Source organism: Bos taurus, chromosome 11 (assembly GCF_002263795.3).
Source record: "Bos taurus isolate L1 Dominette 01449 registration number 42190680 breed Hereford chromosome 11, ARS-UCD2.0, whole genome shotgun sequence".
NCBI lineage: Eukaryota > Metazoa > Chordata > Mammalia > Artiodactyla > Bovidae > Bos > Bos taurus.
The window spans coordinates 74,296,257-74,312,300 of NC_037338.1; the positions used below are offsets into that span (position 1 = coordinate 74,296,257).

Genomic DNA, 16,044 nt, shown 5'->3' on the forward strand with positions numbered 1-16,044 from the left:
ATAATGTGGAGACCTGGGTTCAATCCCTGGGTTGGGAAGATCCCCTGGAGAAGGGAAAGGCTACCCACTCCAGTATTCTGTTCTAGAGAATTCCATGGACTGTATAGTCCATGGGGTCGCAAAGAGTCAGACACGACTGAGTGACTTTCACTCACTTTTAGAACTTAATAATCTTGAATCATTTTAAGGGGAGCCTAAACAACAAATTAGAGTCAACTCTTAATTCTAGTTTCATTTGGAAGTAAGTGGTGGCATGAATAATGCATTTTTCCTTATGAATATATCTGATATTTTAGGAATTTTTAGCATTTCAAATAATGTAGCTATACTATAAAGAGTTGTTCTTAATTACCGAGTGGGATTTCATTTAATCATTTGTACTGAATCTCCTTCTCACAAGATGTCATCCCTCCTACTAGAAGACAGGTTTCATCTTTGGCTGACAGACTGAATTTGGCATCAGTAGCTTCTATTTCAAGACCAAACATGGTTGATGCTGTTTTGCCACTTTTCTAGTCCTTTGAGTACATAGACCTATGTGAGTATGTACCAATATGTGTACAGTAATGATACTTAACCATTTGAATAGTACTTTACAATTCTGGAGAAGTTTACCTGTTCATCTCATTTGAGACTCTTAATAGTGTGTGGCAGGTATCATTCTCATTTCAGATATGAGACATCCAAGAATAGTAGTGATTTGTCCAAGAGGTATAAGTAACTGTCTCAATGTCTTTCAGCACTTAACTCTTAAATGTCTTTCAGCACTTTAAAGATATTTGAGTTTTCCTGTAGTCCTTGAGACTATTTTTTTTCCATTTTTCCTCTGTCTTTTAGATTGCATAATCTCTATTGATCTGATTTCAATCTGTTAAATCTACCAAGTGAAGTTTTCAATTCACGGCTTTCCAGTTCTAGAATTTGCATTTGATTCTTTTGTATAGTTCCCAGTTTTCTGCTGAGATTCTCTCTTTACTCATTTTGAACATATTTTTCTTTATCTCTTTGAAATTTATAATAGCTGCTTTACAGTTTTTGTTCAATATCTGAACCATCTTGGGTTCAATTTCTATGGACTACTTTTTTTCCTGACTATGGATCACATTATTGTTTCTTTGTATGAGTAGTGACTTTTTATTTAACACCAGACATTGTAGATAATACACTGTAGAGACTCAGTTTGTTTATTTTCCTCAGAGGAATTTGATTTTTGATTCAGCAGGCAGTTCAGTTATTGACAAATTACACTGAATTTGTGTAGGCTTCACTCTTTTGCTTTAATAGTAAGGCTCAGAAGGAAGCCCAAAGTGTGTTCAAAATTCTTCTAATCTAATTTAGCAGGACTCAGCCTCCAAATTCTGTCCCTGTTGCAGATCTTGTCGATTCTTGGTTTTAGGTTTTGTTAGGCTGAGTCTAACTCCTAAGGCATATCCTTTTTGTGGCATCTCAGCTGGATGCCAGGGGTATTATTAATGAGGTGTTAAGGAGGTCTCTTAACTCTGATGAATCTGTCTCACTATTGAGTCTTTCCCCCTCTCATGAGTCTGTCTCCAGGGAGTCTCTCTCACTAGAGCCAAACTCTAGTATCCCCAGGATGGCTCTTCTCCTCACACCCCTAGTCAGTTCTGTTCTCAATCTCTCAACAGTTATCTGGTAAGCCTCAGGTGATTTCATTGTGTGCATATAGAGCCTAGCCGTCAGCTGCAAACTAGTAGGGAACCCCCACATGGACTTCTTGGGGCCCAGCTCCCTCCTATCCAAGGGCCTGCTCTGCAGATTCCAGCCACTTCAGCATCCTCAAGCTCTGACCTCTGCCTCCTTAGCTCAGTGGGACTTTGTTTCTTCTTAGACTCCAGCACTCTGTGACATGGTAGGAAATGGACTCAGAAGACAAAGGAGCAGTCTTGCACTTGTTGTCCACTACCTGAAAAGAGTTGCCGTATATATTTACTTTTATAGTTGTTTGGCAGGATGTTCCCATGATTCCAACATGGCTGGCACTCAGACAAGGAGTTTGAAGAGACTTTTGACTTCAATTCCAGTATTCTGTATATCACACCACAGCTGGCCTTCATTACATTACTTGTTATGAATAAATCCCTCAGAAAGTTGTGAGGGTTTATATTTTAGGTTAACTTATAGACTAGTAGAAAACTTTACTGATACATAAGCACAGGCAAACATCTGGAAACTATGTTCCCTATTAGTCTGCTTTTATTTTTTAGATAAATCTTGGGCAGAATTGGGCTTCCCTGTAGGCAGATGGTAAAGCGTCTGCCTACAATGCAGGAGACCCAGGTTTGATCCCTGGGTCGGGAAGATCCCCTGGAGAAGGAAATGGCAACCCACTCCAGTATTCTTGCCTGGAGAATCTCATGAATGGAGGAGCCTGGTGGGCTACAGTCCATGGGGTTGCAAAGAGTTGGACACGACTGAGCAACTTCACTTTACTTCACTTCAGGGTAGAATTAGTGAATAATTAGTCTTTTTTTTTTTTTTTTTTGAAGGCTAATAAAGAGTATAATAAAGCAATTCTATAAGTACTTAGAAGTAGTACTTTCCTGCTGGTTCAGTTAAATAAATACTTTCTTTGTTTCCTATTACTTAATAGACACTTTGTGTCAGGAAGGACCTTGGTTTTATCTTAACACTGTTAGCACAGAGTAATATTAAGATAGACTAAAACTAAGTCAGCACTTCTCTTGTCTTGGTATCTAGCAGCTTTTCCTTTGACACCCCTTTTCACATGTCAGGGTTTCTTGTTTAGGTTGCCAAGTCAATTAGCTGATACTGGAGATAAGAAAGAGGAGTCAAAGAGAAAAAATTTTAGATGATAATAGGAACTATAGAAATAGCTGAAGAAAAAAGGAGAAACGACTTCCCTGGAGGTCCAGTGGTTGAGACTTCACCTTCCAGTGGAAGGGTCACAGGTTTGATCCCTGGTCAGGAAAATAAGGTCCCACATTCCTCGGGGTGCAGCCAAAAATTCAAGAAAAGGGGAAGGGAGATTTTAAAAAATGGAGGGATGAGGAGTAAGTCAATTTAAAAGTCAGTTCAGTCACTCAGTCATGTCTGACTCTTTGTGACCCCATGGACTGCAGCACACCAGGTTTCCCTGTCCATCACCAATTCCCAGAGCCTACTCAAACTCATGTCCATTGAGTTGGTGATGCCATCCAGCCACCTCATTCTCTGTCATCCCCTTCTCTTCTCGCCTTCAATCTTTCCCAGCATCAGGGTCTTTTCAAATGAGTCAGTTCTTTGCATCAGGTGGCCAAAGTATTGGAGCTTCAGCTTCAGCATCAGTCCTTCCAATGAATATTCAGGACTGATGTTTCCTTTGGGATAGACTGGTTGGATCTCCTTGCTGTCCAAGGGACTATCAAGAGTCTTCTCCAACACCACATTCAAAAACATGAATTCTTCAGCTCTCAGCTTTCTTTATAGTACAACTCTCACATCCATACATGAGCACTGGAAAACCCATAGCTTTGACTAGACGTACCTTTGTTGGTAAAGTAATGTCTCTGCTTTTTAATATGCTGTCTAGGTTGGTCATAACTTTTCTTCCAAGGAGCAAGCATCTTTTGATTCCATAGCTGCAGTTAGCATCTGCTGTGATTTTGGAGCCCCCCAAAAGAAAGTCTGTCACAGTTTCCATTGTTTCCCCATCTATTTGCCATGAAGTGTTAGGACCAGATGCCATGATCTTAGTTTTCTGAATACTGAGTTTTAAGCCAACTTTTTCACTCTCCTCTTTCACTTTCAACAAGAGGCTCTTTAGTTCTTCTTCACTTTCTGCCATAAAGGAGGTGTCATCTCCATATTTGAGGTTATTGATATTTCTCCTGGCAGTCTTGATTCCAGCTTGTGCTTCATCCAGCCTGGCATTTCTCATGATGTACTCTGAATATAAGTTAAATAAACAGGGTGACAATATACAACCTTGATGTACTCCTTTCCCAATAAGGAACTAATCGTTGTTCCATGCCCAGTTCTAATTGTTGCTTCCTGATCTGCATATAGATTGCTCAGAAGGCAGGTCAGGTGATCTGGTAGTCCCATCTCTTTAAGAATTTTCCGCAGAAGGCTTTGGGATAGTCAATAAAGCAGAAGTAGATGTTTTTCTGGAACTCTCTTGCTTTTTCCATGATCCAGCGGATGTTGGCAATTTGATCTCTGGTTCTTCTGCCTTTTCTAAATCCAGCTTGAACATCTACAAGTTCACGGTTCACATACTGTTGAAGCCTGGCTTGGAGAATTTTGAGCATTACTTTACTAGTGTGTGAGATGAGTGCAGTTGTGCAGTAGTTTGAACATTCTTTGGCATTGCCTTTCTTTGGGATTGGAAAGAAAACTGACCTTTTCCAGGCCTGTGGCCACTGCCGAGTTTTCCAAATGTGCTGGCATATTGAGTGCAACACTTTCTTTTAGGATTTAAAATAGCTCAACTGGAATTCCATCACCTCTACTAGCTTTGTTTGTAGTGATGCTTCCAAAGGCCCATCTGACTTTGCATTCCAGGATATCTGGCTCTAGGTGGATGATCACACCATCATGGTTATCTGGGTCATGAAGATCTTTTTTGTATAATTCTTCTGTGTATTCTTGCCACCTTTTCTTAATATCTTCTGCTCCTGTTAGGTCCATACCATTTCTGTCCTTTATTGTGCCCATCTTTGCATGAAATGTTCCCTCGGTATCTCTAATTTTCTTGACGATATTGCTAGTCTTTTCCATTCTATTGTTTTCCTCTATTTCTTTGCACTGATCACTGAGGCAGGCTTTCTTATCTCTCCTCGCTATTCTTTGGAACTCTCCATTCAAATGGATATATCTTTCCTTTTCTCCTTTGCCTTTTGCATCTTTTCTTTTCTCAGTTATTTATAAGGCCTCCTGGGACAACCATTTTGCCTTTTTCCATTTATTTTTCTTGGGGATGGTCTTGATCACTGCCTCCTGTACAGTGTCACAAACCTCTATCCATAGTTCTCCAGGCACTCTGTCTATCCAATCTAATCCCTTGAATCTATTTCTCACTTCTACTGTATCATCGTAAGGGATTTGATTTAGGTCATACCTGAATGGTCTAGTGGTTTTCCCTACTTTCTTCAATTTAGTTCTAAATTTGACAATAATGAGTTCATGATCTAAGCCACAGTCAGCTCCCGGTCTTGTTTTTGCTGACTCTATAGAGCATGAAAGTGAAAGTGAAGTCGCTCAGTCGCTCAGTGTCCAACTCTTTGCGACCCCATGGACTGTAGCCTATCAGGCTCCTCCGTCCATGGGATTTTCCAGGCAAGAGTGCTGGAGTGGATTGCCATTTCCTTCTCCAGGGGACCTTCCCAACCCAGGAATTGAACCCGGGTCTCCCACATTGCAGGCAGACGCTTTACCGTCTGAGCCACCAGGGAAGCCCCCTCTATAGAGCACAGGTTGGATTAAAGATTCACTGAGCATGGCCCCACCCATCAGAACAAGACTCAGTTTCCCCCTCAGTCAGTCTCTCCCATCAGGAAGCTTCATAAGTCTCATATCCTATCTGGGCAGACAGAATGAAAACCACAATCACAGAAAACTAACCAATCTGGTCACATGGACCACAGTCTTGTCTAACTCAATGAAATTATGAGCCATACCGTGTAGGGCCACCCAAGATGGACGGGTCATGGTGGAGAGTTCTGACAGAATGTGGTCCACTGGAGAAGGGAATGGCAAACCACTTCAGTATTCTTGCCTTGACAACCCCATGAACCATATGAAAGGGCAAAAAGATAGGACAATGAAAGATGAATTCCTCAGGTTAGTAGGTGCCCGGTATGCTACTGGAGATCAGTGGAGAAATAACTCCAGAAAGAATGAAGAGATGGAGCCAAAGCAAAAACAACACCCAGTTGTGGATGTGACTGGTGATGGAAGTAAAGTCCAATGCTGTAAAGAACAGTATTGCAAAGGAACTTGCAATGTTAGGTCATAAATCAAGGCAAATTGGAACTGGTCAGACAGGAGATGGCAAGAGTGAATGTTGACATTTTAGGAATCAGCGAACTAAAATGGACTGGAATGGGTGAATTTAACTCATATTGCCATTATATCTACTACTGTGGGCAAGAATCCCTTAGAAGAAAGGGAGTAGCCATCATAGTCCACAGGAATCTGAAATGCAGTACTTAAATGCAGTCTCAAAAATGACAGAATGATGTGTTCATTTCCAAGGCAAACCATTCAATATCACAGTAATCCAAGTCTATGCCCTGACCAGTTATGCTAAAGAAGCTGAAGTTGAATGGTTCTATGAAGACCTACAAGACCTTTTAGAACTAACACCCAAAACAGATGTCCTTTTCGTTATAGGGGACTGGAATGCAAAAGTAGGAAGTCAAGAGATACCTGGAGTAACAGGCAAATTTGGCCTTGGAATACAAAACGAAGCAGGTCAAAGGCTAACAGAGTTTTGCCAAGAGGACACACTGGTTATAGCAAACACTCTCTTCCAACAACACAAGAGAAGACTCTACACATGGACATCACCAGATGGTTGATACTGAAATCATATTGATTATATTCTTTGCAGCCAAAGATGGAGAAGCTTTATACAGTCAGCAATTTAAAAGTAGCCGTAATGTATTAAATTAGTATTTTTAGTGAAGTTATTCAGTGACAACAATGGTGCACAAGGCGTGAAATATGAGCAGGATCACAAAATAATTTTCACTTTGAAAAAGATAAAATAGGAAAAAATAATAACAGTTTACAGAATAAGAAAAGACCTATAAGCATATGAAAAGATACGCAACCTCCCTTATAATTAAAGAAATGGAAATAAAAACTGTGAGATAACATCAGATTGGCAAAAATGAAGATGTATGATAATGCCCAATCCTGAAAAGAGTATGGGGAAGTAGGCATTTCCATTCACTGTGATGGGAGTATAAACTGGTATAGCCTTTTTGTATGACAGTTGTCAAAATCAGAAAGTAAAATGCACATACACTTTTATTCAGCAGTTTTGCTTTCAGAAATTTATTCTGAAACAGTATCCCCACAAGTGTGCAGAGATATGTGCCCGTAAAAAAATATTCCCTAAAGCACTGTGTGACACAGTGTGTGACACAAAACTGGAAACAATTGACCTGTCCAAGAATAGGGAGTTGATTGACTAAATTATGAGTGCAGTCAGTCACACAGTGGAGTACTGAACAGTCATTAGAAGGGAGGAAGAAAGCATCTATATGCAGCTAGAGAAAGATTCTAAGATTTATTATTATGTGAAAAAAGTTACAAGGTGCTCAGCAGTGTGTTTAATCTGCTCTCTCTTATGTAAATACTTTGGGCTTGGATACGTGTATTGGTACTGAGAGAAAATTATTCTGGAAGGATACTGAAAAAATGTATTAACAATGGTTTACCCCAAGGAGAGGAACTCGAGGGGCAAGGAGACAGTTTTCATTTTACACTTTTTCTACTATTTGAATTTTTCTAATAATATTTGTATACTAGTTTTTAATTTCAAGTATGACTATCTGAGAGTAGGATCATAAGCCATTTAAATTCTTATACTTTTTGTGTGCTTAAAATATATATAATATACATATATGTTCTACGTATATGATTAGTACAAAAGAGAAAATGTATGTTTGCTTTATTGTGAATTTTAAGTTATTGGATTATAGTAAAGTTCTTTAAGTTGATGCCTAGAAAGAATTCCTATTTTCCCCTAATCATTTCTCCTCTGGGATGTGTTTTGTTTTTGCAGACCTTTTATCTATCCATAGTTGATTTATGTGAAAACGGCGGAAAACGTCCTAACACAAATAGCAGTGCTAGTTTCACCAAAGAACAAGCGGACACCATTCGCAGAATTCGAAGTAGTAAGGACAGTTGGGACATGCTGGGAGTCAAGCCTGGGGCCTCAAGGTAAGCGGTGCTCTCAGGTACTAGTGCTGCCTTCTGTTATGAAGATTCAGTCATCAGAGTACAGTGTGACATCTTCTTGTAATGGGCTAGACATATGAAGATGTGTGGAAACAGACTACTTAACACTACTCCTTCACCGAATTCAGTGAGTACCAAAGAAGGGAAATAGAGGGCACAGTTGCCTGGTGTGGGAACTGTCGTGTGTCTGTTGTGTGAGTACCTTTTGAAATGGTATGCTCTGCTTTTGTTGACCAAGAGTCTAGAAACAAATGTCACCTCAATATATACACATATAATCACAAAAGAGAATTCTTAAAGCATAGAATTTTTGAAAAAGAAAGAATGTTAGCAATCAACTTGTTGAAACACTTCATTTCATAAGTGGGAAAACTGGACTCAGGGAAACTAAACGCAGTCAGGGACTCCAGGAGTTAGAGGTAGGATTGACCCCGAACCCAGTGTGTCTTCCGGTCTCTGACTCTGTGTCTCTCAAAAATCATTGTGGTTCCTCATCTGTGTGTATTTGTATTAAATTATTTTATTTTAGCCAAAATAATTATTTTGGAGAAAAAGAAATACAATCACTACTCTTCATGAAAGAAATAAATCATTACCTAGTATGACTATGTAACTTTTCCCCCAGTCTTATTGAAATATAATTGACATACAACACTGTATAAGGTTAAGGTGAATAACATGATTTAACTTACATACGTTGTGAAACAATTACTGAAATGAGTTTAGTGAACATTCATCATCTCATAGAGATAAATAAAAAAAATGTTTTTTCCTTGTGATTAGAACTTTTGGAATCTACTCTCCTAAGAACTCTCAATTGTTATCTCACTTTTAACTCTATAATAATACTTTTACTATGCATATTATTGGAGTTCTCAGATCTTTTTATTTTGCACCATAGCTTTCCTCCCTATGCTTCTCCCTTTCTACTTTTTCACCTTGATTCCCAGAAAAGAAAAAAGTACATCTCAAAACTTTGCCTTATCAGCATCAACAACATTAAGTATCTCTTCTACATTTTGGTCTCCTAGCATGTCTTCCGGAGAAGGCAATGGCACCCCACTCCAGTACTCTTGCCTGGAAAGTCCAATGGATGGAGGAGCCTGGTAGGCTGCAGTCCATGGGATCGTTAGGAGTCGGACATGACTGAGCGACTTCACTTTCACTTTTCACTTTCATGCATTGGAGAAAGAAATGGCAACCCACTCCAGTGTTCTTGCCTGGAGAATCCCAGAGATGGGGGAGCCTGGTGGGCTGCCGTCTCTGGGGTTGCACGGAGTCGGACACGACTGAAGCGACTTAGCAGCAGCAGCAGCAGCATGTCTTCAGGTTAAGAAGAGAAGAGGGGATGGGAAGAAAGTGAAGTTGCTCAGTCATGTCCGACTCTTTGCAACCCCATGGACTGTAGCCTACTAGGTTCCTTGCTCCATGGGATTCTCCAGGCAAGAGTACCAGAGTGGGTTGCCATTTCCTTCTCCAGAGGATCTTCCTGACCCAGGGATCGAACCCAGGTCTCCCGCATTCCAGGCAGACACTTTAACCTCTGAGCCACTAGGGATGGGAAGAGGGAGACAGTTATTGGTCACCCTTGATTTGACAAGCGTTACTGAGGATGCTTTAAACACCTGACGAAATTCAGATGACCTTGTAGCGTAAAGTTAATTGGTGGCTTTTGGGGCTTCCCAGGTGGCACAGTGGTAAAGAATCTGCCTGCCCATGCAAGAGATGCAAGAGACTTGGGTTCGATCCCTGGGTGGGGAAGATCCTCTGAAGAAGGGAATGGCCACCCACTCCAGTATTCTTGCCTGGAGAATTCCATGGACAGAGGAGCCTGGTGGGCTACAGGCCATAGGGTTGCAAAGAGTCGGGCACAACTGAGCAACTAATATTACTTTTACTATTGTATATCAAATTCAGCTTTTTTGTTGTTTTGTCCTTTCCCTTATGGACCCTGCTCCCTGGCTGACTTTGTCCGCTGTTTGCTTCTGGAACTACATGCCGTGTCTCTGTTCCCTCTCTGGCCTCTGCCATTTCTTTCCCTGCGGCTCTGTGTTTCCCATCACCGGATCAATTCCTGAAACCCATCTTCTTGCAGAGTCCTCCTCCAGGGGGGCCTTGCCCTGATGGCCTCTTGTCCTCATCGCTTCCATCAGCAATTATTTGCTGAGTGCCAAATGCCTGTGAGGCGCTAACCACTAATTTTCAGTTGATTATGTTTGTATACTCACTTTGTATTGTCTGTTTTTCTACTTGAATGTTACATATTATTTGTCCATTGTTTGTTTCCCAGTCCTTTAGTCTAACCTTTGAGAAAGGGTCACGATAATTTCAGATATGCTTACTGCAAGAGGTGTTCTGTTATCCAGGCAGCTGAAATGCAGTGGACAGAGGGTGGGGCTGACCTCCCTACTGACATAGAGCTCTGCTTTTTCTTTGCAGGGATGAAGTCAATAAAGCATATCGGAAGCTTGCTGTGCTGCTTCACCCTGACAAATGTGTAGCACCTGGTAGTGAAGATGCCTTCAAAGCCGTTGTGAATGCCCGAACAGCCCTCCTGAAAAACATCAAGTAGAAAATAGGAAAAAAAGACAGGTGTAGGCCTCGAGTCCAAACAGACTTTCTCTGGAAGTAAAATAGCCAACATGGGTTTTTCCTCCACAAAATTCTTACAGCCCTTTTCACTCACGTGCTGTCATTTGTGAATCAGTAATTTGGCTGCCTGTTTCCATGTCACAGACATTTTGCAGAGAGACAAAATGAAGAGAACCGAGTGCCACTTATACACTGTCGTTCATTTTCTATTTCTGAATGATGATAGATTTTTTTTTTTTTCTCATGAGTTGGTAAGCTGTCGGTATAGCATCACTTGGGCACTTTGCTCAGGAAAGTCCACAAAGTTTCTGGAAGAAGGATAGGAGGATCCTTTTGCTTTTTCTTTATTAAAAAAACATTCATCATCAGAGGAAAAAAAAACAAAAATGGAAGCAGACATAGTAGAACCCCTGAAAGTGTGGTGACTTTACAAGCAAGTTGCCCCTTTACAATGAGTTTCTAAGGTGATATTTTAAGCATCAGTCTGCTTAATTAATGAATGAACTCTTGGCAGCCCTTCGGAAGTGAAACAAGGTGATGCTATCCTGAGCTGAGTGGCCCTTTTTTGACGTTCGGTCTGTGCCCCTTCTCCATCACCGGGGGAGAGACCAGCCAGTCCTGAGAGTAGAGGTGGCGGTAGCCGCAGGTTCTGGTAGACTGGCTGCTGCTAGACCTGCCCCTGGGTCTGAGGCCTTTCCCTGGCCGTGGGAGTGCTGGTAGCTGTAGGGGCATCTTCACCTAGGAGTCTGGAGTCAGATCCCAAGACACAAATGCCTGCAGGTCAAACTGGATTGTGTACACATTCCCAGAGGGCCTGACCCGCCTGGTTCGGGCGTGTCTGATGCCCTAGGAGAGCCCCCATAGGAGGCTTATGCCTTTCCTTGTTGCAGCATCATTTGCCAAGACAGGTGGGAAATGCAGGGTTGCGTCTCAACAGGGGGCCTCCCTTCGCTTCCTCGTCAGTGTGAGCTCCCCTTCCCTCTTCTGTTCCTGCCTTGTCTCTCAAGGCACCGCATCTGCCACCACGTCTCTCTTCTCGAATCCCCACCTTCCGGCTATTGCCTCCTCTGTCCTGTGCAGCCTTTGCTGGGGCCTGGTAGACCAGAGACAAGTATAGATCCTTGGGGTGGTGGATGGAGAGATCTTAAGGCCTGTGTGGGAAGAATTTGTTACTTTTGTTTAGGTTCCAAATTTCTGATCAGTAATACTTTTAAGCTGCAGATTATGAAAATTAATTTCACATAGAGAAATCCATTCTCTTGCTATCGTCTGTCTCTCAGTATCCAAGAGATGGATGAAGATCAAGTGTCAGGACCGGCCTTCCTTCCAGAGCTCACAGAATAGAGTCACCACGTGGCGTGTTACACCATCACTCTCACGTTACTCAGATTGTTAGCTGTGACCAAGCTGCACTAATTGGGGCTTTAAAGTATATGAAGCTTTGCCATCAGTGAATTTTAAGCAGCTATCCCATATTGATTGCCAAGTAGCATTCGCCTTACCCTACCTGAGAAGAAAAACCACTTTCATTTAATTCAAACCCACTGCAGCTTACTGAACCCTTCCCTTCTCCAGAGCAGCTTCGCTTTGTGTGGCTACTCTTGGGCAGCACTGAGCTGGTTGTCAGGAAACCAGAGCATTGTTTTCTAGTAAGAGTTTTCATTTTGATATTAAAAATGCTTTTTTTTCTTAGTAAAATTGAGATATGAGATATGATTTTTTGTGGGATTTTCCTCTTGCCTTTTAATTTTAACTAGCTTCTGGGCCTGTAAAACTCAGGCCAAAGTTCTTCAGGGTTTTAATTTTGCTGTTGGCCTTCATCATGGCCAAAGTAACAAACATAGATCTGTTCTTGTGGCAGAACTTAAGAGTCACATGAGTGAGGAACTGTGCATGGTGGTGTCAGCCCACATTGACATGACAGCTCACTTGTGTATGTGGCCCTGTGTAAAAACTGGTGCCAGTTTTCATCACTGTCATTAAACACTAGATGGGTCACCTCATTCAGCTACATTGTGCAGATGAGCAGTTATAGCAGATAGAGTTCTCTAGTTCTTCCATTCACATCCTTATGTAATGAGTGACTTGTTGACATTTAGCCTGGTCTTGATTCTTAGGTCTTGCTCAGTTCCCAGCACCTTGATTACTAATGTTAAGGATGGCCATGTACTACTTCATTTATGGAAAAGAAAGAAAAGAAAGATAAAGGTTCAGGGTCCTAGAATTTTTCTGATTTCCATAATCCTGAGTAGAATGTCAAGAAGTAATGAAATGAAGCCTGATCTGCAATGAAAAGTAACTTCATATAAAATTTTACAGACCTCTGTGCATTAATTTAAATTCTTGGTACAAATGTATATTTTTTAGTTCAACCTTATTAAAATTCTTCAGCCAGTTAGGATTGCACAATACATCAGTGAGAGTAACAACTAGCAGAATAATTTCAATGGCTAAAAAAAATTTTATACAGAATCTTGTTTTTTCAAAAAAGAACAAGAAGTTTGAACAGCTGTTATTCAAGAAAAGCCATTTCTTGGGCATCTGAGTCACCAAGAATGAACACTTTAAAAACTTGTTAGAAATCCCTGGAGGTTTTTGAAATTAATCGCCAACCTACCTAAGAACTTAAAAATATACCATCCTTTTGTTCCTCCCTTCCTCTTTCATGGCTCCTTTTGAATCAATATTCTCAACTGTCAACGTGTCTCTTACTTCAGCAATGTCGTTTATTTCTTTGCATGAATGTGTGCTTGGTAAAGTCTGGACTTGGAGATGTTGTGCTGCTTCCCAAGATAAATTGCTCTGATTCTGTAGATTGCACTCTGTGCTTTAAGGCTCACATTTACCTCAGGAAACTCACTTTAGTATGTTTTGTTTTGTTTTGGGTTTTTTTGCATTGAATTCTCAAATGGTAATTATTTCTTTATACTGGTAAACTAGTACCTAATTTACTGTTCACTAAGTGAGCCATAGATAAGGCAGCTAAATTTCTGAAAGAAAGAAAAAATAGGCAGCCCTTGATTGCTGTGAATCAGTAATAAGGTCCCTATTTCTCAAAGAGCAATGACAGAATCTCAAGGGGAAGGAGGTATTTCGGTCTCATGTTAGAAAGGGGGGGGGTTGTGCACATTGCCTTTGACAGGGTGTCAGTATCTGTCCCCTAAGCAATTTCAGTGGGCCCTAGAATGTCACTCCCTTCTCTACTACACTCTGTCTAGCTCACTCTGAGTCTGACTACATTTTTGTGAAACTTTTGCAGAGAAATTAAGCCGCAAAATGGAGCTAACCTCCTTCCATTGCAAGTTTTGCAAAGGGAAGAGGGGTTCATATTTCTCATGATAGGTACCTAGCACAATTGTAAGAGACAGTTACTAATGTTTATATGTTGGTGTTTCCATTAAGCATTTCTAGAGGAGACGAAAGCTTAAACTTGTGGTGTGGATGAGTTAGATCGTGTCTGACAAGCAGTGCAATATGAAGCTGTGCAATAAAGGCTGTGTTGTGAAATGAAGCACTGGAAAGCTGGACAGTTCGGGTTAGCTTCCTGCAGCAATTGCCCGCAGGATGGTCTGCCCTTGGCCCAGGAATGCAAAGAAACCCTTTGCTCTTACGAGGTAATTTATGTATTTGCTTTCTGTTGAAATAATGGAAAATGTTAAAGCTAACAGCTGTCTATGTCTTGTATAGAGAGTGTCATATGTATTTAAGTTGTGTATTTTTATAAAGTAAAGCCAAATGCCAAATACTGGTCTGTGGGCTGCACTCATTTGTTGAGACACTGGTCTTTGAAGCAGAAGCTGGCCGTTACCGACTGAGATCATAGATAAGACATCTTGCTTTAGTTGCCAGTGGGTAAAATGAAGGAAATGGTATTCAGTGGTCCCTCAGGCTGTTCTAACCTTAATTAAGTTGTGATGAAAGTCTCTGCTCTCTTAAAGAAAGATACTAATATTATGTTTGCCTTTTTAATTCAAATGAAACTATTGTTATCTCATTTTAATAATGCAGGTCTAATTCAGCTAATTAGTCCCTGGACAACAGGAATCCTTAAGTAACAGACTATGGTGAATGCGAATTTGAAAGTAAAAGCCTTGTAGGCCCAGCCCACAGAAGGCTTCAAACCAGAGCTCTAATTTTCATTGTGAGTGACGTTCCCTATCACCTGAGAATGCGCTCACTCCTGGGGAACCGCTCTACCCTCTCCATACTGCTGACATGTTCTGAAGCAGAGCTGCCAAATCCTCCTATGACCTCCCCCTTGCTCCTTGGTCACAGAGCTTGGCCCGAGAGATGGGAATGTCACCCAAGCTCTGGAGAAGGAAATGGCAGCCCACTCCATGGAATCCCATGGACAAAGGAGCCTGGCAAGTCCATGGGGTCGAAAGAGTTGGACACGACTTAGTGACTAAACCAGCACCACCACCACCTGAGATCTTTCTAGTTGGAATCTAGGAAGACAGACTTTCTCTCAGGAGAGACAGATAGGAGGAGTCCTCCTGCTGATGCTGACAACCGTGATTTCAACCTCATGGAAAAAATCAGAGCGAATGAAACAGACATTCAGAGACTGTATTGGTATGGCAAAGATGTTCCTTGCAGTCCCCAGGGTCCCCTGAACTGGCTGCTCTACAAGCCCATCAGCTACCCCAGAATCCTCCCAATCAATCTCCACTCCCTGGTTTTCTGCTTAAGTTTGTTGGAGTTTGCTTTCTGTTACTTGCAACCAAAAGGATATTAGAAAATAATAGACATTAAGGGTCATAAGCAGGAATGAGAAAGCTATGGTCTGTAGACTGGTACAGTACTTGATAAGTAAAGTGTGACATTTTAGATACTAAGTGCTGGGGTCCAGCCCTGGTTGATCCAGGGAATTTGAAGTGGGGACGACGTTGGCGAGGATCAGGAAACAACTGCTTAATTAAACATTAATTAAGGATATAAAGAGTAATAGAATGAGGATAGCTCAGTGAGGAAACTCAGTGGAGAAAGGCGGCTGAAATAAGGATAGCTCAGTGAGGAAATTCAGTGGAGATAAGAGGCTGAAATAATTCAGCCAGAAGGTGAGAGAAAGAACGACATGGGGAGACCAAGTTTCAGTGAACAAGGCCCGCACTTTATTTTCCAAAGTAGTTTTTATACCTTAAGTTATGCATAGAGGATAATGGGGGAAGGGGTAGAGTCATGCAAGGACAGCAGTTCCTGATCCTAATCGAAGCCAGGCTTTCAAACATATCATATGCAAAAGTTTAGATGATTTACATCATCATCTGGCCAGGAGGCCTGTTAACATTTTAAGAAACTTATTTTTCTCTAAAGGTGATTATTCTAAAGTCAGGCGCCAGCCTCCAAAAAAGCATTGGATAAAGTTGCATTCCTATAGGGCAAAGGTGTGGTGGGCTACAACAAAAAAGAATTAACTCAAGGGTCCAAGGTTACAAACATTAAAGCTACTACTTACATCAATTATATTAATCAATACACTGCCAAGGACACAGTAGGTAAGGGGTATGGAGACTT

At 41.2% G+C, this 16,044-nt stretch overlaps 1 protein-coding gene across 3 annotated transcripts in view; it reads left to right on the forward strand.

Moving 5' to 3' along the window:
• The window catches only part of DNAJC27 (DnaJ heat shock protein family (Hsp40) member C27), a 38,015-nt gene extending 23,743 nt beyond the window's left edge, over window positions 1-14,272 (forward strand). Inside the window, exons 6-8 of one of the 3 annotated variants that reach the window (XM_059891416.1) lie at window positions 7,757-7,917; window positions 10,375-10,527; window positions 13,930-14,272. In XM_059891416.1, coding sequence (XP_059747399.1) covers window positions 7,757-7,917; window positions 10,375-10,507 — 294 coding nt within the window. In that variant the 3' untranslated portion in view covers window positions 10,508-10,527; window positions 13,930-14,272. 3 annotated transcript variants of the gene reach the window in all.
• The last annotated feature ends 1,772 nt before the right edge of the window (window positions 14,273-16,044 follow it).